Source organism: Entelurus aequoreus, linkage group LG12, assembly GCF_033978785.1.
Source record: "Entelurus aequoreus isolate RoL-2023_Sb linkage group LG12, RoL_Eaeq_v1.1, whole genome shotgun sequence".
Classification (NCBI taxonomy): domain Eukaryota; kingdom Metazoa; phylum Chordata; class Actinopteri; order Syngnathiformes; family Syngnathidae; genus Entelurus; species Entelurus aequoreus.
This window is the reverse complement of record NC_084742.1, coordinates 35,445,996-35,470,092: the sequence shown is the minus strand read 5'-3', so window position 1 is coordinate 35,470,092 and position 24,097 is coordinate 35,445,996. Positions and strand designations below refer to the sequence as shown.

Genomic DNA, 24,097 nt, shown 5'->3' with positions numbered 1-24,097 from the left:
TAATAAGCAACTAATTAATGGTGAATATTAGGGCTGCAACAACTAATCGATTAAATCGATTATAAAAATACTTGGCGATTAATTTAGTCATCGATTCGTCGGATCTATGCTACGCACATGCGCAGAGGCTACTGTTTTTATTTTATTTTTATAAACCTTTATTTATAAACTGCAACATTTACAAACAGCTGAGAAACAATAATCAAAATAAGTATGGTGCCAGTATGGTGCCAGTATGCTGTTTTTTTCCCCATAAAATACTGGAAAGGATAGAAATGTAGTTTGTCTCTTTTAACCAATTATTAATCGATTAATCGACGTAATAATCGACAGATTAATCGATGATCAAATTAGTTGTTAGTTGCAGCCCTAGTGAATATGTTCCCCATACTAAAGCGTTACCATGTTTATTTTACTGTTGCACAAAATGAACCGTGCATGAACATCACCTTGTTCAAACAACAAAACCAACTTATTACACACCTGCAAATCAGTCTGACTTCTGCTGTTGCCGTATCCGTAATACGCCGATAGGGAGAAGTTTTTATTTACACGATGAGTCGGGTGTGTTTTGACCTCTGCCGAACCCCTGAGCCCGACTTCCCGAACCCCTAGGGTTCGATCGAACCCAGGTTAAGAACCACTGGCTTAGAACCTGGATTGGTTTTAACATATTTAGTGTACAAATGCATCAAAAGTGGCACCTCCATTATTCAAGTCTTTGCAATTTTTCTTTTGCGGCCATCAGAGGAATAATACTTCTTGAAATCCCTGCTGTTAGAACACAATGAAAGTCACTTTTGCATAATAGGTGACATTTTGTTGAAGACTAATGGTACCTTCACTGAGTTACCGCTTAAAACGCGCCTATACCTGCCCACGATCGCTGCTGCTCTGAGACAGACACACACATACACACACATTGGCAATGAGTCAGCTGCTATTACGCAAACCCACGCACAAAGTCAAGGCATTTAAAGAACACAAAAGCCCAGAGCTGACAAGTTCACCCCAGATGAAGCTGAGGGTGCCACTATAATCTTTTCAAGGTGAACTTCTGAAGACCGTGTTGACTACTGCAAGGTTGTTAACACCCTCACAGTCCTGCAGGTCATATGTCTATGAACTTTACAAGAGTCTTGGGGTGACAAATTGTTTAGTGCTGATCCGTCTTGGGGGCTCTTATGTTCTCATTGGCCTAAAATAAACACTCACTGGCCACTCCATTAGGCACATCAACATTACCAATTTCTGCCTTTAAAAAGATGATAATGCTTAGTTTGCAGATATTGATACAACAATGTGTTTATTATTGTGCTTGTATGAACAAAAAAAAATAAAATTATAGTCGAAAATGTTGATTTTATTGAAGCCCTGTGGACCCTTAAAACACTCAACAAAACAATTGATCACACAGTGTTTAGCTTTAATCGACTGACTGATTGTCCAGCTGACTTGATTAAAATCGGAAGGTACTGCACATAAAATACTAAGATAGTCACATAAGAACGGGATCTCTCTTGCTATTGCTTTTTAAAACCAGGTCAGTTAGGTCACTGTCCTTGAAGAGGGTAGAGTGGGTGCAGAAAAGGACGTGGGAGGGGCGTTCTTCAGTGGCCAATCTCGCACAGTCGGAAGAGTGGAGTTGCATAGTCGTCATTGTTGTGTCACGCCGACTTTCTGTGCGAGTGTATTTAGGAGGAGGAGGCCATGACAGAGCGATGACGTGATTTTGACCTGAATGACTTCGAGAAGGGTCCATATTGGGCTTGACTTTTGAATGGCTTCAAGATTGAAAGGCGACAATTAACAGAACTAGGACAGGAAGGACAAATGTGTTTGTGCTTGATGTGGACTCTTGACTCCGCCCTTCAGGTTCTGACCCATGTCAGCACGACGGATGCGATGGCGGCGGCTAGGACCAGCAAGACAAGGAGTACGAGCGGAGAAGAGAGGGGGGGCACCCAGGCAGGCACCAGAGGTTCTTGGCCCGTATTAGCCGGTTCTGCTTGCTTGTCCTGCTTGATGACAAGCGGCCTCACCTGCGAGATGCTCTCCTGCACGTACGCCAGGAAGAAATATCGTCAGCAACATATAGTATCTCAGAACGTGAGTACATCCCTCACATTTCAGCAACTATTTTACTTTGTCTGTTCAATGGACGATACTATTGAATGAAAGTGGCAATGCCTGATGGGTGTACTTGATACCCTTTGGAGTAGTCAGTGTACAGCTTGTATTGCAGTACACATTTTCTATCCACTGGCAATACACATCGATTATTGTCTTAATCAGGAATGTCAAACGTACGGCCCAGGACCAGATTTTATCCGGCCCGCGAGATGATTTTGCTAAGTATAAAAATTTGCTGACATTTTTGAATGAAAGAAACTGCTCTTCTAAATGTGTCCACTGGATGTCGCAATAGCAATTATTTGTATCCCCTGCCGCAGGAGTGTGCAAGACTTCAGAAGGGGCGGAGCTATGCGCCTGGTTAAGATAGAGGACTGGGGACACATAATCTGGGCGCACATAAATATGCTGAAATAACATGTATCTCCTTCTAACTTCATGTGTGATTCATGAAATGAGTCCAAATTCGCAAGTTTTGTTGCAGATGATGCTACATACTGTATGTACAGAATAAACTACATGTTGTTAGTACCGTATTTTTCTGAGTATAAATCGCTCCGGAGTATAAATAGCACCGGCCGAAAATGCATAATAAAGAAGGAAAAAAACATTTATAAGTCGCACTGGAGTATAAGTTGCATTTTTGGGGGAAATTTATTTGATAAAACCCAACACCAAGAATAGACATTTGAAAGGCAATTTAAAATAAATAAAGAATAGTGAATAAGTGTACGTTATATCAGTGGTCCCCAACCTTTTTGTAGCTGCGGACCGGTCAACGCTTGAAAATTTGTCCCACGGACCGGGGGGGGGGGGGGTTTGTTTTTTTTGTTTTTTTTCCGAAAGAAATACAATCATGTGTGCTTACGGACTGTATCCCTGCAGACTGTATTGATCTATATTGATATATAATCTATATATTGTGTTTTTTATGTTGATTTAATAAAAAAATAAAAATAAAAAATAAAACATTTATTTATTTATTTATTTATTTTTTCTTGTACGATATGACGCATAAATAACCAACTGAGAACGTGCCTGGTATGTTAACGTAACATATTATGGTAAGAGTCATTCAAATAACTATAACATATAGAACATGCTATACGTTTACCAAACAATCTGTCACTCCTAATCGCTAAATCCCATGAAATCTTATACGTCTAGTCCAGTGGTTCTTAACCTTGTTGGAGGTACCGAACCCCACCAGTTTCATATGCGCATTCACCGAACCCTTCTTTAGTGAAAAATAAATGTTTTATTTTTTGTTCAAATTCAAGACAAATGTATATGTTTTTGGTAACACTTTAGTATGGGGAACATATTCTAAGTAACAAATACTTAATTTAGAGTTTTTTGGACACTAGGGGAACATATTCTAAGTAACAAAGACTTAATTTAGAGTTATTTGGTTAGGGTTAGGGTTAGGGCCAGGGTTAGAGGATTAGGGTTATATTAAGGCCATGCCGAATAAAGCATTAATAAGTACTTAATAATGACTAGTTAAGAGCCAATATGTTACTAATTTGCATGTTAATAAGCAACTAATTAATGGTGAATATGTTCCCCATACTAAAGTGTTACCAGTTTTTTTTTACTGGTGCACAAAATGAACCGTGCATGAACATCACCTTGTTCAAACAACAAAACCAACAGTGCATAAACTCACAACAAATTACACACCTGCAAATCAGTGTGACTTCTGCTGTTGCCGTATCCGTAATACGCCGATAGGGAGAAGTTTTTATTTACACGATGAGTCGGGTGTGTCTTGACCTCCGCCAAACCCCTGAGCCCGACTCACCGAACCCCTAAGGTTCGATCGAACCCAGGTTAAGAACCACTGGTCTAGTCTCTTACGTGAATGAGCTAAATAATATTATTTGATATTTTACGGTAATGTGTTAATAATTTCACACATAAGTCGCCCCTGAGTATAAGTCGCACCCCCGGCCAAACTATGAAAAAAACTGTGACTTATAGTCCGAAAAATACGGTACATCAGTTGAGGAAAATGAGTAAATTACATTACTAACATCCTGTAATTTGATTTTGATATTACTATTTATTACATCCTTTGATAAATTAAAATTTTACACCAATGAGAGCATTTTAAAACTGCCAAACTCACACCTATTTGACTGATGAATATTATCGCATCATTTATTCAGAAATTATAAATCACGACAAATGAAGATACTCTACTATGAACAGCAACATGTAAGTGTAAAAACCCCCAAAACATTATGATTTGTATGTTTTCAGATTGTGCTTGTTCTATTTTTAAACAAAGAAATCAATTGGAAGTTGTCTTTATCTTTAAGTTATCATGACATGATTTTACCAGTCCGGCCCACTTGGGAATAGATTTTCCTCTATGTGGCCCCTGAGCTAAAATGAGTTTGACACCTCTGGTCTAAATAGATGGCAGCACAAGTGGGTTGCAAGACAATTGACTGGCATGGTAGTGGTTCGCGTACATGAGTGCTGCTGGCACTGGGGAGCTGCGGTTCATTGAGGGAACGACGAATTACAAAACACGCCAAAATGTGAGGGGTTTACTAGTGTATATGAAATGTGCTCCACCTCTAGGATGGTGCGGCTCTGTGACTTATCCGGACTGAGCCGCATAGTCCAGCGATGCGATCCATGACTCCGCCCGCCGTCGTCTTCGCTCTCGGTGGTGTCCTGCCGCGCCATGCGCTGTCGTTTGCGTCGCCGGGAGCTGATTCGCTGCAGAGAGCCTGGCTCTTGGAGCCTGGAAGGATGTAACGTGTTATTCGGCGAAGGTGAGAGGAAAGCTGAAACAAGTGAGCGGCGCCACCTGCAGTCCGTGTCCTCGATGTCGGCGTCTGCGTCGCTCTCCCCCTGAGGGTCAGACAGCACACAATCCTCCTGCACACAGAAAGTTAACTTTAAATTGAATAGATAAATACTTAAAATACACTCTCCGCCTTTTTTTTTCTGAGAGCTATACTACAAAATGTATTTTTTGTAATTTATTTCAAACCAAACAACATGGATAGGCTTGTTTTGCCAGAACATTAACAAAATGTTGATATTAGAGATGCCGATAAATGCTTTAAAATGTAATATCGGAAATTATCGGTATCGGTTTCAAAAAGTAAAATACACGACTTTTTAAAACGCGGCTGTACGGAGTGGTACACGGACGTAGGGAGGAGTACAGAGCAATTGCGTCTCCCAGTCATACTTGCCAACCCTCCCGATTTTCCCAGGAGACTCCGGAATTTCAGTGCCCCTCCCGAAAATCTCCCGGGGCAACCATTCTCCCGAATTTCTCCGGATTTCCACCCAGACAACAATATTGGGGGCGTGCCTTAAAGGCACTGCCTTTGCGTGCCGGCCCGGTCACATAATATCTATGGCCTTTCACACACTCAAGTGAATGCATGCATACTTGGTCAACAGCCATACAGGTCACACTGAGGGTAGCTGTATAAACAACTTTAACACCGTTACAAATATGCGCCACACTGTGAACCCACACCAAACAAGAATGACAAACACATTTCGGGAGAACATCCGCACCGTAACACAACATAAACACAACAGAACAAATACCCAAAACCCCTTGCAGCATTAACTCTTCCGGGACGCTACAATATACACCCCCGCTACCCCCTACCCCCCACCTCAACCCCCCCCCCCCCCACCAACCCCGCCCACCTCAACCTCCTCATGGTCTCTCAGGGAGAGCATGTCCCAAATTCCAAGCTGCTGTTTTGAGGCATGTTAAAAAAAATAATGCACTTTGTGACTTCAATAATAAATATGGCAGTGCCATGTTGGCATTTTTTTCCATAACTCGAGTTGATTTATTTTGGAAAACCTTGTTACATTGTTTTATGCATCCAGCGGGGCATCACTACAAAATTAGGCATAATAATGTGTTAATTCCACGACTGTATATATCGGTATCGGTTGATATCGGAATCGGTAATTAAGAGTTGGACAATATCGGAATATCGGATATCGGCAAATAAGCCATTATCGGAGATCTCTAGTTGATATCATCAATTTTGTTTATCTGCATCTTCGTTATTGTGTATCTCACTTTATGCAGTGAAATGGTGCTCAAAGTTACTTACTTTTACCGAGTGACCGACTTGCACCGCAGATCACACACACTTGTTTACATTAGTAAAATAAAACTGTCTCTCATGCTTCATGAACATCTTATTGTTCTTGGTACTTGGGGCGGTATAGCTCGGTTGGTAGAGTGGCCGTGCCAGCAACTTGAGGGTTCCAGGTTCGATCCCCGCTTCCGCCATCCTAGTCACTGCAGTTGTGTCCTTGGGCAAGACACTTTACCCACCTGCTCCCAGTGCCACCCACACTGGTTTAAATGTCGATATTGGGTTTCACTATGTAAAGCGCTCTGAGTCACTAGAAAAAAGCGCTATATAAATATAATTCACTTCACTTCACTACTTGCCATGGCGTGATTGTCGCCACCAATGTATCATGTTTGACAGCAGGGCTACTGTTTGATTGGAAACCAATAGGCAAACAATTATTTTGTGTAAGAAGGGGTGGAGCATCAATGAATTTGGTTGGATGTACACGTGTGGCTGTGGGGAAAGTTGGCAGTCAACTACCCAGCATGCATTGCATCTAATAAATACATTTACATTTACATGTTTGTTAGCACATAGTCGTTTGTTTTTGTACTTAGTAGTAGGTCATTTATTCTACGTCTTAACTTAGCGTTTACGTGTTGTGATTGTTTATTTCCTTGTACCGTGTGTACAATATTCCAGAAGCCTTTGGTGAGCTATTTGGAAAGAGGTGGCAAGCTATGGGTTAAAGACCCCTGGCATAAGGCCTAGTTTACTAACCTCTAAATACATCGCGCTAAGCAGCGTGTGCAATCTATAAAATAGCGTGTACTATAAGTGGGCATTTTGCATTTGATCTACTAAGACTGCATTTGCAATTAAAAAGGGGCGGGCCCACTTTATTTAAATGAGGATTTTGCATGTACTGTATGTGAAGTGAAGTGAAGTGAAGGGAATTATATTTATATAGCGCTTTTCTCTAGTGACTCAAAGCGCTTTTACATAGTGAAACCCAATATCTAAGTTACATTTAAACCAGTGAGGGTGGCACTGGGAGCAGGTGGGTAAAGTGTCTTGCCCAAGGACACAACGGCAGTGACTAGGATGGCGGAAGCGGGGATCGAACCTGGAACCCTTTAAGTTGCTGGCACGGCCACTCTACTAACCGAGCTATACCGCCCCAATGGTGATCTCCATGGAGACACTTTCATTTGCTGCACAGTTATGTTATCGTGCTCCTACCTGTGGCGTTTTGCTATATTTTCCAACAAGCAGGAGACACCCATCACTTTTTATGGGCATTTTAGAAGCAGTCGTGGAGTGTTTTTCTTCTTTTTTTTTAACCGCTGAATGTCCACGGGAGAGAGACTGCACTATTGTGCTTAAGACGCACAAAATGCATACTTCAAGAAGGTTTTTAATCAAACAGGATTGATTGATTGATTGATTGAAACTTTTATTAGTAGATTGCACAGTGAAGTACATATTCCGTACAATTGACAACTAAATGGTAACACCCGAATAAGTTTTTCAACTTGTTTAAGTCGGGATATATTAAGTTTATTAGTTTATATATTAGTATATATAGTATATATTAGTACATATAGAGATGTCTATAAATGCTTTAAAATGTAATATCGGAAAATATCGGTATCATTTTTTAAATTATCGGTATCAAGTTTTTTTGTTTTTTTTAATCAAATCAACATAAAAAACACAAGATACACTTACAATTAGTGCATCAACCCAAAAAACCTCCCTCCCCCATTTACACTCATTCACACTCATTCACACAAAAGTGTTGTTTCTTTCTGTTATTAATATTCCGGTTCCTACATTATATATCAATATATATCAATACAGTCTGCAAGGGATACAGTCCGTAAGCACACATGATTGTGCGTGCTGCTGGTCCACTAATAGTACTAACCTTTAACAGTTAATTTTACTCATTTTCATTAATTACTAGTTTCTATGTAACTGTTTTTATATTGTTACTATTATTATTACTTTTTTTTATTCAAGAAATGTTTTTTAATTTATTTATCTTATTTTATTTTATTCATTTTTTAAAAAAGGACCTTATCTTCACCATACCTGGTTGTCCAAATTAGGCATAATAATGTGTTAATTCCACAAATGTATATATCGGTATCGGTTGATATCGGTATCGGTTGATATCGGTTACGGTAATTAAAGAGTTGGACAATATCGGAATATCGGATATCGGCAAAAAGCCATTATCGGACATCCCTAAGTATATATATTGGTTTATTTCAAAGGGGACAATGCAATTTCATAAAACACATGACTACACATGGTTAAAAAAGCCAGAATTAGCCAGAAGGCTAGTTTTCATCTGTAGCCCCCTGGCCATAATGTACAAAAAGGCAGTACAATTACAATTTCAAAGAAAAACAGAGAAAAAGAAAAAAAACACACAATACATATACGATATAATAAAAAATAAAATACAACATCACAACATAACATTTATCATAGCATCAAAACAGGTTCATCTTTTAGTGCTGGCAGCTGTAGGCGTTGATAAGGCATATTTTATTTATTTTTTGTGAAGGCCTGTTTTGTTATATATGTACGTATATATATATATGTTAGTAATAATGAAGTGGCGACTTGTCCAGGGTGTACCCCGCCTTCCGCCCGAATACAGCTGAAATATAGGCTCCAGCACCCACCGCGTCCCCAAAAGGGACAATCGGTAGAAAATGGATGGATGGATGGATGTTAGTAATATATATTTTATGTGAAAAAACGAATATCATTCAAAAAATATTAAATGACACCAGAACGTGTTAGTACACGCAAACCACCTGTGGACGTAGGCAACATCATGATTAATTTTTTTTAATAAACTCCAGAAGATTGGAGGTGGCTACATTTGAAGTATCTGTTAGTAGATTTATTTACCTCTGCATGCGCTTTAAAATGTCAGCCGTTGGTGTGAAACTAATGGGTGGTACACTTGCTGCGCTGTTGCTCACAATAAATGCATCAGCGATATAAATGCTGATGGAGCTGTTTGTTCCTTCGTGCTATTTCACAACATCGGTTCTATGTTGTGAAAAATATTATTGTTGATGAATGACCATGGCTTTAAATCATTGTTTAAAAGGTCTGTTTGCAACTCGCTCAAAGTTACATTTTTAAAATAAAACAAATATAACAAGAAGAGCATAGCTTATGTTACTATCAGTGGTTTAAGGGAACAGATTTGATCAATAATATCTATATTTGTCACAATTGGAAATTAAACTTTGTCAAAACTTCCGCACAGACTAAATGAGATGTTGGCTTTGATTGGCTTCCATTGGCTTGTTTTTTTTCTGTGTGTGTGTACCCTGAAGGCGGATCACAACAACAGCTTTAAAGGCCTACTGAAACCCACTACTACCGACCACGCAGTCTGATAGTTTATATATCAATGATGAAATCTTAACATTGCAACACAACTTATAAACTTAACTTATAAAGTGCAATTTTAAATTTCCCGCGAAACTTCCGGTTGAAAACGTCTATATATGATGACGTTACCGCGTGATGTCGATGGTTGAAACGGAAGTATTCGGACACATTGTATCCCAATACAAACAGCTCTGTTTTCATCGCAAAATTCCACAGTATTCTGGACATCTGTGTTGGTGAATCTTTTGCAATTTGTTTAATGAACAATGAAGACTGCAAAGAAGAAAGCTGTAGGTGGGATCGGTGTATTAGCGGCTGGCTGCAGCAACACAGCCAGGAGGACTTTGACTTGGATAGCAGACGCGCTATCCGACCCTAGCCGCCGACCGCATCTATGATCGGGTGAAGTCCTTCGTTGCGCCGTCGATCGCTGGAACGCAGGTGAGCACGGGTGTTGATGAGCAGATGAGGGCTGGCGTAGGTGGAGCGCTAATGTTTTTATCATAGCTCTGACGAGGTCCCGTAGCTAAGTTAGCTTCAATGGCGTCATTAGCAACAGCATTGCTAGGCTTCGACAGGCGGCACAGCCTTAACCGTGTAGTTACAGGTCCAGTGTTTGGTTCGGTGTCTCCTGATAGTAGTATTGTTGATCTTCTGTCTATCCTTCCAGTCAGGGGCTTATTTCTTTTGTTTCTATCTGCATTTAAGCACGATGCTATCACGTTAGCTCCGTAGCTAAAGTGCTTCACCGATGTATTGTCGTGGAGATAAAAGTCACTGTGAATGTCCATTTCGCGTTTTCGACTCTCATTTTCAAGAGGATATAGTATCCGAGGTGGTTTAAAATACAAATCCGTGATCCACAATAGAAAAAGGAGAGAGTGTGGAATCCAATGAGCCCTTGTACCTAAGTTACGGTCAGAGCGAAAAAAGATACGTCCTGCACTGCACTCTAGTCCTTCACTCTCACGTTCCTCATCCACGAATCTTTCATCCTGGCTCAAATTAATGGGGTAATCGTCGCTTTCTCGGTCCGAATCACTCTCGCTGCTGGTGTAAACAATGGGGAAATGTGAGGAGCCTTTCAACCTGCGACGTCACGCTACTTCCGTAACAGGCAAGGCTTTTTTTTTATCAGTGACCAAAAGTTGTGAACTTTATCGTCGATGTTCTCTACTAAATCCTTTCAGCAAAAATATGGCAATATCGCGAAATGATCAAGTATGACACATAGAATGGATCTGCTATCCCTGTTTAAATTAAAAAAAAAATCATTTCAGTAGGCCTTTAAGGGAACAGATTTGATCAATAATGTCTATATTTGTCACAATTGGAAATGAAACTTTGTCAAAACTTCCGCACAGACCAAATGAGATGTTGGCTTTGATTGGCTTCCATAAACCATAAACACCACCTTGTTTTTTTTCTGTGTGTGTGTGTACCCTGAAGGCGGATCACAACAACAGCTTTAAGATAAAAAAAAAAAGATGTTGGATATAATGAGTTTTGGTAAATAACAGCCTGTCTCCAATTATTTCCTGCTTCCAATTAAATCTCTGCAGTTTAATAAAGAAACGCCTCAGCTATAAATATAACTACTGAATTAAGTGTTTGGGTCTTTCGTCCACACACACTCTAATGTGTGTGGACGAACACACCCGCGAACAGGTTTTATCCGGCCCGCGGGATGAGTTTGCTAAGTATAAAAATTAACCTGAAATTTTTGAATGAAAGAAACAGCTGTTCTAAATGTGTCCACTAGATGTTGCAATAGCAATTCTTTGTATCTTTATAGATGATGCTACATATGTACAAAATAAACCACATGATGTTAGTACATCAGTCGAGGAAAACGAGCAAACTATATAAATAACATTCTGTAATTTGATTTTGATAGTTTTTTTTATCTTGATAGATTGAAAATGAACACCAATGAGTTGACTGATGAACATTATCACGTACTTTCTTCAGAAAATATAAATAACGACAAATAAAGACAGAATACTATTAAGTGTAGAAAAACCACAACATTATGATTTGTACAATTTCAGAATGTGCTTGTTCTATTTTTAAACAAAGAAAATAATCTGAAGTTGTCTTTATTCTTAACTTATCGTGCCGTGATTTCACCAGTCCGACCCACTTGGGAGTAGATTTTTCTCCATCTAAAATGAGTTTGACACCCCCTGATCTATTGACTTTTACAGTGACACAAGACACGTTTCCATGGCAACAAAAACTACAGTACCTCTGTTCCATATCCCTCTGAGTAGCGTGTCATTACCACAACTGGGTTTCTTTCACAGCTTTCACGCGGCACTGCCTCCTGAGAACAGACGTGGCGGGTGAGCTCGGACGAACCCCAGTGGTGGGGCGACCCCCGGCGAGCGCTTACCGACGAAGGCGTGGGCGTTTCTGAATAAAGCGGGCAGGGAGTGGCCTGGCACGGGCACGCCACATCTGGACCCCGGCGACTTGGCCCCACCTAAGAGGAAGAAGAACAGTGCTTTATTGAAGGAAGCCGGTGCGCTGATGTGTTGCAGAGAGGTAGAAGATGAACGACCTCACAGTCATTGTCGGACGTCTCTCCTGAGGAAAAGAGGCTGTGGGAGTCCCCCCGCAGCATGACCTCTGACCTGGCTCACATAGACCTGGAGTAGACCGCATCGTTTGCGTTGCATGCTCGCAATGATGATTTTACACGTTGTTCATCTCAGAGGTCTAGTTTTAATGTGCTAATATTGAGTGGTTTAAATAAACTTGGTGTTACTGATGGAGTCACATCTGGCTAGCAGTGGCGCACTCGCGTTACGTAACGGGCAACTTTTTTCATCAGGACCAGACGGTTAAATGACGCGGCCATTGCTACAAATCACGCAACATTCACACCGTTCATTGACTCACACGCGAACCGGCTAAGCATTGAGGAATCATTCGACGCGGTGATGGTTTAAAAAATAAATTAAAAAAAGACGTTTGATCATCTTACCTGGACAGCATGACGAAGACGTGAAGACCTCTAAAATGTGAAGGGAGCCTGGTGTGGAGATGCCAGCCAGGTGCTGCTTGGCACGCACTGGTCGACGATGTTTGACATTGTGGCAAATCCTTCGTGACGTCACTTGACACACGGATGATTGACAGTTTACGCATTCGGCGGGATACCGCGAGCGAGCCTTCAGAACAGAGGCGGAAGTGCGTAGGAATGTGGAGTTCCGCTCGATCCTTTCAAAATAAAAACGCTGGAGAAAAGACACGTTTTTGTTTTTTTTAAATACACAAACCAAAATATGGTATTGTCATCATTGATAAATACAGGGACTACTTTCGCAAGCCAATGTAATTTAAAACATGTGTATGCACGTACAACACTTAATGGAATTAGAATGAATTAAGCAAAGAAATCAAACATTGTACTAATATGATCCACTTCAAGAAACTCTTCAAACTTAAAGTGTTTAAAAAGTACAAAGAAGAACCACAATAAAAATTCTGAATTTATTTCATCCATCCATTCATTTTCAAAATAATCTTACTCATCTCACTATATGAAATGTAATTTACTTCACCGAGTATTTTTTATTTATTTATTTTTATTGTGATTACTTATAGAGTATATTGTGAATAAATTGAGAACAGGAAGTTAACAACAGTTTTAGCAACCGTTATGTAAAAAGGGGTAGGATTAAATAAGCTCTGTTTCTTCCTACTCCTTTTCGAACATGTTGAAAAGAGAAATTGGAAATTGTGATGTATCATGTATGCTTGAACGTTCGAAATAAACTCAAACTCAAACTCAAACTCAATCAAGCTAAACATTTTGGTTATTATATCACCAATATACAAATATTCTCGGATCATTAATTGGAATCACAATCAGAAATACTTTAATAATCCCTGAGGGGAAATTAAGATTTTCAGCACAATCCCATTCAAGAGCAGACAAACATTACAGGGAGACAGAACAGGATCACTGACGGGTCTGTCAACTTCCGGCGCCCCTTACAAAAAAGATGAAAAACAGGTAAACGATGAAAAAAACAAATATTCAATCTAAGCCTGGGCCCCTGGAGAGGGGGTTCAGACTGAGGCCAAGGAAAAAACACAACCGTCATAGCCATAGCGCACATAAACATGTGTGTAAGAGGGAAACATCAAAGAACACAAAGGACATTGAAGACATTAAAAGAGCAGAGATGATGCAACCAGCCACTTCTACACTTAGCCACAAAAGTTAAAAAACAAAACATATGCACTGTGGTGGCGTCTGCGGTGTTCCACGCCATCATCTACTGGGGTGGGAGGAGCATGGCTGGCCAGAGACAAGAGCAGACCAAGGTCTAAAATGGCCACCTCTTCAGGAATATGTAACAAACAAGCGTACGTTATTATGGTTATGGTAATGATTTATTTGTTCAACATATCTGAAAAGGAGCAGGAAGAACCAAATTTTATATTTAATACTACCCCTTCTTCATGTTTATTACTGATAGTTCATCCACACCATAACTTTCCCATGTTTAAATTAATTTGTCTTTTTGTGTGAAATAAAAAAAGGTGTTGAACAAACATGAATAAGTAAAATTTTATTGATAGTCAATGAAAGTTATGTATTACTTATAGTGACGATATATGAAAATTTAATATCATGGTTTTTGTGACCAAAATTATGACGGTTATCATTATAATCATGGTATTGTTAAATGTGCTCACAAAGTTATTATACACACGCAGAAATCTATTAACATTTAAAAAAAAATCTTATGTGTCTATTCATGTTAGCATTCAAGCTAGTTAGCGATTAGTGCGCTAGTGACTTTTTAAGAAAATGAGCGGTAACACCCTGAGTTTTTCAAAGTGAGGCAATATATCACGTTTTACGCTAATTAATATTTTGAACTGTTTGGAGTTTTACATTGGTTTATCGTTAGACGGCTAACTACTTAATGTTGCAGAACCTGACAGGATCTATGTTACTATTGTATAGTTGTTGTTCACTTGACTTTATGAGTTGTGTGTTTTATTTTTTTGTAATCGAGAAGATGTCAGGAGTCTATCCCAGTGGACTTTGGATGAGAAGTAGGGTACATCCTAGACTGGTCACCTGTTAATCACAGGACACACACACAACCATTTACTCACATTCCAAGCGATGGACAATTTAGAATATAGAATAGAATGTCTTTATTGTCATATTTCATCATAGTTAGCAAATAAATTAGATGCCATTCATCAGTGCAATACAAATAAAAATCTCTAATATATATCATCACACATACCATTACATAAAAAAATATTGCACATTGTGTTACAGTCTTGGTCAAGGGGGGTGACCCCAGGATGCAGAGACGGGAGACAAGGTAGAATTACAAAAAGGAAAAATGTAATTAGTCAAAAGGGATAACTAAGGGCGATGGGGCAGAAGCGCACACCATGTAACATGGACAAAATAGTTTCCTCAGTGGTCGGCAGGATAAAACGGCCAGGGCGCACTGGGCAGGGCAAAAGTCCAACAAAAAGAATCCTCTTTACCTCAGGGAGGCTAGGAAACAAACACAAAAGAGGTTAGGGAATTCAGGAATAAGGAGCGACAACGTACCAGGTCTGGCGAGGTGAAGCAGGCGCATGCACGAGAGAGGATCAGGAGACATTAACCGGCAAGGCCAAGCTGTCAGTGACAAGCCTAAATACTGGCGGGCTAATTGCTAGCAGGTGCGCCTCAAGGTCCGCCCCTCGCCGAGGACGAATGACTGGATATACAGGTGCAGACATCACAACAAAGGAGAAGGCAGGATAATGATAAAACACAACATATTGCATACATGTTATTTCAGTATTTGTAAGAACAGAAACATTTGGCAGTGTGCCATTACAGAACTGCACAGAATTTAGGGTCACAACCTAACCTGCATGTTTTTGCGTTATAGGAGAAAGCCGAAGTACCCTGACAAAACCTGACTGTGAGCCAAACCAACCACTATGACATTGTGAAGCCAATCCAGAAATTGTCCAAATCTATATAGTTTGTTTGGTTGAACCAGCCATGCATTCCCATTTTGTTGGAAATGTCCCTGGAGCCGCCAAACAAGATAAGGGAGGGAGGCTGCATGACCGAGGGAGGGAACCAAGCTCATTAAGGCTGCAAGTCGACCATGAACGAGTTGATCTCAAGAACAAGACAATAAAGTGTGTGTTTTGCACCAATCGACATCATTCAGCTTCTTGGGCATCATGTCTTAAATCAATTTTAGTCAAAATGAGCAGTTCTCAAGAGGTGCAATGTCCTAGAAGCGCATTAATGTGATGCAAGGTTGGATTGAAAAAAGGCAGCTCTTTTATGGGCGGGAAGCAGATGCAATGCGGATAGTGTTGGGTTGTGTGTGTACGAGCCGCAATACAAACAGGAGATGAAGGCCCGATAAGGAAATTAAGGGAAAGGGTGCAACTCAAATAAAGCAAGACTGATGCACGGGCTCTCTCTCTCTCTCTCTCTCTCAGAAGGAGACGAAGCTAGAAAGATGTCTGCAGAGTCGTCAGGGCGATATTGAAGATTTGAAGTCAAACATTTCCAGTGATTCATTGAAGACCAGAGGTACTTTATCCAGGGTGCATCCAGAACACCTCAATATGTTGAAGTGACCATGAAAGAGTCAGACCAAGCCAAGGACAGTCCCCCAAAATGGGATTGGCACCTCAAGCCTAACACGCGCCTCTGCCTTAACACTTTAGACTTCTCAGACCTCTGGGATGAGGAAGAACTGGACAGCACTGAAGACGAAGGAATCAACTCTACAGATGAAAGATTATATGGTGTTCTAACGCCTCCACCACCTCCTCCTCCTCTCGACCAAAAACGCTTCTTAGCCACCCCGAAGAGAGCTGCCAATAAATGTGCCACCCTGAAGCTTCACTGGAGGGCTCTGCCGAGTTTGGTCCCACTTCCCAGGAGGACTCGCTTTGGAACTCAGACCATTTGGGCCGGACTTGAGCCAGTCCACTTGGATACGGATTGGCTGGAGTTGCTGTTTGAATGGAAGGGCAAAAGCACCTGCTTGAGAGTGGCCGAGCGGGTAAGAGATGTCAGGGCTTGTGTACGATCATGAAGTGATGTCTTATCTTCCTGTCATTTGACCCAGAAACAAGCGGTAGTGTCAGTGTTGGGAATGACGAGGAGTAACAATATCACTATCACCATGAGCCGCCTGCCACCCCTGCGTCTCCTTCCCCCTGCTATATACAGCATGGACATCAGTGTGCTGGACCGAGAGGACATTCAGGTACAGTCCAGTGGTTGAATCTTAATGTTGTTTTTCTGAAGAGTTTGTTGTGCACTGCAGCGGCTTCAAACTCTTATCCCAACCGAGGAAGAGCTCTGTCTGATCAAAGAGGCTAAGACTCAGAACCCCAGTTGCCCTCTGGCCACAGCCGAGCTCTGCCTTCAGGCTTTGGGGGAGATCCCTCATCTGAGCTCCAGGCTTAACCTATGGGCCTTCGCATTGGATTACGACTCTTTGGAACAGGTAAGTGACGACCACTCTTTAAATCATTACACTCTGATTTATGTTTGCGCCTCTTTTTAGGAGATCGCCGAGCCACTCTTCCACCTGAAAGTGGCCATGGAGCAGCTGGTAGCTAGCGAGACCTTCAGACACATTCTTGCGACAGTGTTAGCCATTGGTAACTTCCTCAACGGATGTAAGGTGAGAAGCAAGCAATCCCTAATGGGGTCCATACTGTGTTATGCATAGACTTGCATGCCTCAGGCTCGCGGTTTCGAGTTGAGCTACCTGGGCAAGCTTTCCCAGGTGAAAGACACACGTTCCCGCCAGCCTCTGCTGCATCATGTATGCGTGCTCCTGTTGCAGCTCTACCCACAGTCCTCGGATCTCTACTCGGAACTGACAGCGGTTAGCAAAGCTGGCAAGGTGGTGTGCAATTGTTTGTGTTTTTAAAGATACACCAAATGGTCTGCAATTCTTCCTCCTCCATGTTTACAGTGTGACTACTCCCTGGTCCAAGCCAATCTAGACCACCTCTGTGACGTCTGCAAAGTTTCATGGCAGCAGATGAAGATGTTAGATAGAGCAGAGGAATGTAAATTGTTAAAGAGGGAGCAGAGGAGACTGTTAGTGGGAGGAGGTGAACGCTTAGGACAGAATGGGGCGCTCCGTCACAGGCTTTCACATATCCTGAGGGAGTGTGAGGACAGGATGAAGGTCTTGAGAGCTGTCCATCGGAGGGTTGTCAACCGGTATGTCACCCTACTGCTAGTTTGAGGTACAGTAAGCATGATGAGTGTATTAATCAAAATAAATATTTCCAGGTTCCACTCATTCCTCTTGTTCCTGGGTTACTCTAAAGCAATGGCACGAGAAACCAGAGCCGAGGACTTCTGTAGAACAATAAGTAACTTCTCTCTCGAGTTCCGGGCCGCTCAGCAGACCATTCTGCTTCAGAGGGAGCGTGCAGCTGCAAGTCCAAGTCCAAACACTCCTGCAAGAAGAGGGAAACCATCTCCAAAACATGTACAAGCACAGAAACAATGGCCTACAGGCTCTGTGTTACTTAATCAGGAAAGTGAGCAACACCGCAATCTGGAGGCCGTGCTGACTTCAACCGACTTCACCTCCAAGCTGGATGTGACGCTGCCTCGGCACCGCAGGAGGATGCTAAACAACCAAGGTGAGGCTAAGATCCTCCATCATCTTTCCCGTTGTTTTAAATTCTTACTAAGCGCACATTTGTTTACTTGTCAGGTCCACTCTCAGCAAAATTGAAGCGGTAACCCTGCTGGTGGAGAGCTAACCAGATGAAGTGACGTCTCAAATATATAGTTTGAACAGTTAACTTTACATACAACAACTTGAGAGTATTGAAGAAACTATTAAAAAGCTTTCTGCTCGAAACAAAACGGGCAGATTCTTATTATGGTTGAACTTGCCACATAGTATATCAAAAAGGGTACAGCAGGTGGCGCATGCGTACTTCATTGACGACATAGAGCTATAGACAGAGATGGGTAGTAACGCGCTACATTTACTCCGTTACATCTACTTGAGTAACTTTTGGGATAAATTGTACTTCTAAGAGTAGTTTTAATGCAACATACTTTTACTTTTACTTGAGTATATTTATAGAGAAGAAACGTTACTTTTACTCCGCTCCATTTATCTACATTCAGCTCGCTACTCGCTACTGATTTTTATCGATCTGTTAATGCACGCTTTGTTTGTTTTGGTTTGTCAGACGGACCTTCAAAGTAAAATCTATGGCATGCCTGCGTTTCACCAATCAGATGCAGTCACTGGTGACGTTTGACTCCGTTTCACCAATCACATGCAGTCACTGGTGACGTTGGACCAATCAAACAGAGCCAGGCGGTCACATGACCGTCACACGTGGACTTAAACAAGTTGAAAAACTTATTCGGGTGTTACCATTTAGTGTTCAATTGTACGGAATATGTACTGTACTGTGCAATCTACTAATACAAGTTTCAATCAATCAATCAAAAGTGTGAAGGAAAAAAGACACTTTTATTTCAACCGTACCTCTCTCAAAAGCCTAAAGACTGACCGCACAGTTCCTGTCTTCACAATAAAAGTGCCGCTCCATCGCGCCTGCGTTAACAAAATAAGAGTCTCCGAAAGCCAGCGCAAACAAGCTAGCAAGCTACGGAGTTTGCCGCCAATGTATTTCTTGTAAAGTGTATAAAAACAAATATGGAAGCCGGACAAATAAGATGCCAAAAACCAACCACTTTCATGTGGTATTAGACAGAAAGGAGGAACTTTTTTTCTCCTCCATTTGAAAACGTGGACGTTATCAGCACTACTGTCTGATTCCAATCAATGCAAGTCATCAGAATCAGGTAATACACCAACTTATATTCATGTCTTCATGAAAGAAAGGAATCTATATGTTAAACATGCATGTATATTCATTAAAACACCTTTAACATGTGAACAAAAACGGCAAAATAAATCAATATAAATTATATACTGTATATATAAATGTATATTATATATATATATATATTTATATACACACATGTATGTATATATATGATATGTGTGTGTATGTATATGTATATATGAGGTAGATCACCTCGACTTGGTCAATTATTAAGTATTTGATTAACGTTGAAAAACTTATTGGGGTGTTACCATTTAGTGGTCAATTGTACGGAATATGTACTGTACTGTGCAATCTACTAATACAAGTTTCAATCAATCAATCAATCAATCAATGCCTACTGAGCCTATGGTGCTGTTAAGTTATTGTGGCTCAATTTGCCTTAATTTTTATTTTATTTTAATGTATTATTATTTAATATATATTATTGTTTTAGTTGCTTAAGAGATATTCCTGGCTCTGAATTTGCTCATTGCTATTTTTTATGTTTTTGTGCATTATTTGTTGCCGTCATCATTACACGAACAGGTTACTCATCAGTTACTCAGTACTTGATTACTTTTACTCAAGTAAATATTTGGGTGACTACTCCTTACTTTTACTTGAGTAGTAAATCTCTAAAGTAACAGTACTCTTACTTGAGTACAATTTCTGGCTACTCTACCCACCTCTGGCTATAGACTAGCAGTTGCTCTGTGTTTTCCCCACTATGTGTAGAATAGAATGATTATAATGCGTTCTACAGTTGTGAAATGTGGTCGATGTTAAATTTAGCAATATAACACCAAGTATTAAAAATAGTTTTCCGGGTTCCTCCGTCATGATGTAGGCAAACAAGCGTATCGACCAATTGGTGAAGGCGATAGACACGCAACATAGTTGGCTTATCCAATCAGAGAAGACTTCATAGCGAGGGGAGCGTGACCACTCTGTTGCTGGCTTCTGTTTAAACGCCTTGGTAGGCTACTTACTTTTTATTTTATAATAATTACAATCAATGTGTTCAGTGTTTTTATTGCTTTCAAACACATGTTTTTTTCAACGAGGTTCCTGTAAGATTAACGACTGCTTTTGTCATTAATGTTCACCCATTATGATAAGGATACAAAAAGTGTACTTTTTTGTTGCTATCGTAGATACGTCTACATGTGTACATATGTGAACAACTCTACTGCTTTATTTAAAATATATAGTGTTGTTGTGAAACTAAACAATAATACGAATCAACAATAACCTGCAGTTTATGCTGGACATACTTGCAAAGCGCCTTCATAGCCAGCAGGAGGCAGTACAACATCTGACTCATTTATAAAGTCCACGTTGAAACCCGTCGATAAAAACTTCGACATGTGACAGAATCAATGACTCAACCAATCAGTCATGGGTCTGTTAGCCCTGAAGCTTAATTATTAGTTCAAGAACTATTGAGATGCACTCAAATTGGCCGTTTGTCAGTTTCCTCTGCCCAACATTCCTACATGTTGACACTCTTGTATAAAGTCTTTTTTCTTGTTACACACACTAAAGCAATGTTGTTGTACGCTGCATGGTGCAAAGTGTCCAGTTTGTCTTTATAACACCTAATATGTTTGAGATGTTTCTGTGTCTGCCCTGCGACTTGGCCTCTAGCTGTTGTGAATTTAAATGAACGGGCTTCCATGAGCTCAGTGGACCAAAATGAGCAAGAAAAAGAAGCACAAGAGGAAAAGGAGAAAAGAGGTGCTTCAGGCCACTATTGCAGAGGGGAAAGTAACTTCCTCTTTTTTCCACCTCCATTTTTTAAAGTCCTATACTTGTCTTTTCCGTTCTGTGTTAGTAGGATATATCGGTAATAATAATAATGATAACAGAATGATTATTGGCAGTTCAGAACTTTTCCATGCGGGAAACTCCTTTTCCATCCATCCATCCATTTTCTACCGCTTGTCCCTTTCGGGGTTGCGGGGGGTGCTGGAGCCTATCTCAGCTACAATCGGGCGGAAGGCGGGGTACACCCTGGACAAGTCGCCACCTCATCACAGGGCCAACACAGATAGACAGACAACATTCACACTCACATTCACACACTAGGGCCAATTTAGTGTTGCCAATCAACCTATCCCCAGGTGCATGTTTTTGGAGGTGGGAGGAAGCCGGAGTACCGGACAGAACCCATGCAGTCACGGGGAGAACATGCAAACTCCACACATATTCATATTGTGAGGCACATGCACTAACCCCTTGATAACCGTGCTGCCCACTCCTTTTCCACCGCATGCAAAATAAAGGTACTAGGCATTGGTTTTAGTTAGTTTTGTTTAAAAAAGTTATACTTTAGAACAGTGTTTTTCAACCACTGTGCGTGCCGCGGCACACTAGTGTGCCGTGAGATACAGTCTGGTGTGCCGTGGGAGATGATCTAATTTCATCGGTTTGGGTTAAAAATATTTTTTGCAAACCAGTAATTATAGTCTGCAAACTATATGTTGTTGTTGAGTGTCGGTGCTGTCTAGAGCTCGGCAGAGTTACCGTGTAATACTCTTCCATATCAGTAGGTGGCAGCCGGTAGCTAACTGCTTTGTAGATGTCGGAAACAGCGGGAGGCAGCGTGCAGGTAAAAAGGTATCTAATGCTTAAACCAAAAATAAACAAAAGGTCAGTGCTCCTAAGAAAAGGCATTGAAGCTTAGGGAAGGCTATGCAGAACGAAACTAAAACTGAACTGGCTACAAAGTAAACAAAAACAGAATGCTGGACGACAGCAAAGACTTACGGTGGAGCAAAGACGGCGTCCACAAAGTACATCCGAAAATGACATGACAATCAACAATATCCCCACAAAGAAGGATAAAAACAACTGAAATATCCTTGATTGCTGAAACAAAGTAGATGCGGGAAATATCGCTCAAAGGAAGACATGAAACTGCTGCAGGAAAATACCAAAAAAAGAGAAAAAGACACTAAAATATGATGATTTCTGCTGGTGGTGTGCCTCCGGATTTTTTCCAACGCAAAAAATGTGCCTGGGCTCAAAAAAGGTTGAAAAACACTGCTTTAGAACAGTGGTTCTTAACCTGGGTTCGATTGAACCCTAGGGGTTCGGTGAGTCAGGCTCAGGGGTTCGGCGGAGGTCAAAACACGCCCAACTCATTGTATAAATAAAAACTATCGGCGTATTACGGATACGGCAACAGCAGAAGTCACACTGATTTGCAGGTGTGTAATTTGTTGTGAGTTTATGCACTGTGTTGGTTTTGTTCTTTGAACAAGGTGATGTTCTGCACGGTTCATTTTGTGCACCAGTAAAAAAACATGGTAACACTTTAGTATGGGGAACATATTCACCATTAATTAGTTGCTTATTAACATGCAAATTAGTAACATATTGGCTCTTAACTAGTCATTATTAAGTACTTAATACCTTATTCGGCATGGCCTTATTATAACCCTAACCCTCTAACCCTAACCCTAACCAAATAACTCTAAATTAAGTCTTTGTTAATTAGAATATGTTCCCCTAGTGTCCAAAAAACTCTAAATTAAGTCTTTGTTACTTAGAATATGTTCCCTATACTAAATTGTTACCAAAAACATATAACTTTGTCTTGAATTTGAAATAAAAACAACATTTTATTTTTCACTAAAGAAGGGTTCGGTGAATGCGCATTTGAAACTGGTGGGGTTCGGTACCTCCAACAAGGTTAAGAACCACTGCTTTAGAATATCGGACATAGCCTAACTCATTCATTCCAGAAAATAATAAATTATTTTTCTGTGAATTAAGAAATAATTTCAAATCAAAAATATGTATGCTTTCCAATTTTTTTCTGAATAGGTTTAATCCACAATTTCAAATAATTATTAATAATGCAATATGTATCGTGAGTTGGATGTTGTTGGTCCAGAAATAAGGATGCAGAGACAGCAGGCAAAGTGCAGGTGACACAACGTTGTGTTATGAAAGTGCATGAAAAAAGCAACCAGGCACAGGGAGCATTTAGGAAAAGCTATGCAGCACACTGATGTACAAAGCAAACATTCCAGAGGAAAGGGCTGACATAATAAGCATCTTGATTGACAACTAGGGACAGGTGTGTCCTGATTGCCAACCAAGGACAGGTAAGGGAGCCAGAAGTGGTGGCAAATGGAGGCAAACAAAAAATGGGAAAGAAAAGTAAGAGCACTGGACAGGAAATAAAACATAATAAAACAAAGTATTAACTGTACCATGTAAAATCATGACATACGCACAAATACACATGCACGCACGCACGCACGCACGCGCGCGCACACGCACACACACACACACACACACACACACACACACACACACACACACACACACACACACACACACACACACACACACACACACACACACACACACACACACACACACACACACACACACACACACACACAGGATTTGACAAATACCGAGGTCAAAAATTGCAAGGTGGGCTAAGAAGAGCTTTGAAAGGCTGAAATCACGTATCCCAGCATTATGAATAATATTACCTTGAGCAACTTAATGAACAATCCCCTTTTTTAAATACTATGCTG

General features: G+C 40.7%; 2 protein-coding genes across 2 annotated transcripts; one reads left to right on the top strand and one right to left on the bottom strand.

Moving 5' to 3' along the window:
• Positions 1-1,352: 1,352 nt before the first annotated feature.
• si:ch211-63p21.1 (uncharacterized) lies at positions 1,353-12,851 on the bottom strand. Its single transcript, XM_062066984.1, has 7 exons — positions 12,631-12,851; positions 12,205-12,292; positions 12,037-12,126; positions 11,890-11,967; positions 4,958-5,028; positions 4,720-4,891; positions 1,353-2,057 (listed from the first exon to the last, which is right to left on the bottom strand). Exons 2-7 carry the CDS (start codon positions 12,265-12,267, stop codon positions 1,872-1,874), a joined length of 660 nt encoding a protein of 219 aa, XP_061922968.1. The 5' UTR covers positions 12,268-12,292; positions 12,631-12,851; the 3' UTR covers positions 1,353-1,871.
• A 2,415-nt stretch (positions 12,852-15,266) lies between these two features.
• On the top strand, positions 15,267-18,522 carry si:ch211-63p21.2 (FH1/FH2 domain-containing protein 1). The gene is made up of 10 exons (XM_062064412.1): positions 15,267-15,311; positions 16,140-16,233; positions 16,371-16,711; positions 16,778-16,918; positions 16,979-17,161; positions 17,222-17,341; positions 17,405-17,566; positions 17,639-17,892; positions 17,965-18,323; positions 18,398-18,522. The coding sequence occupies exons 1-10, from the start codon at positions 15,267-15,269 to the stop codon at positions 18,424-18,426; spliced, it is 1,728 nt and encodes a 575-aa protein (XP_061920396.1). The 3' UTR covers positions 18,427-18,522.
• Positions 18,523-24,097: the final 5,575 nt, after the last annotated feature.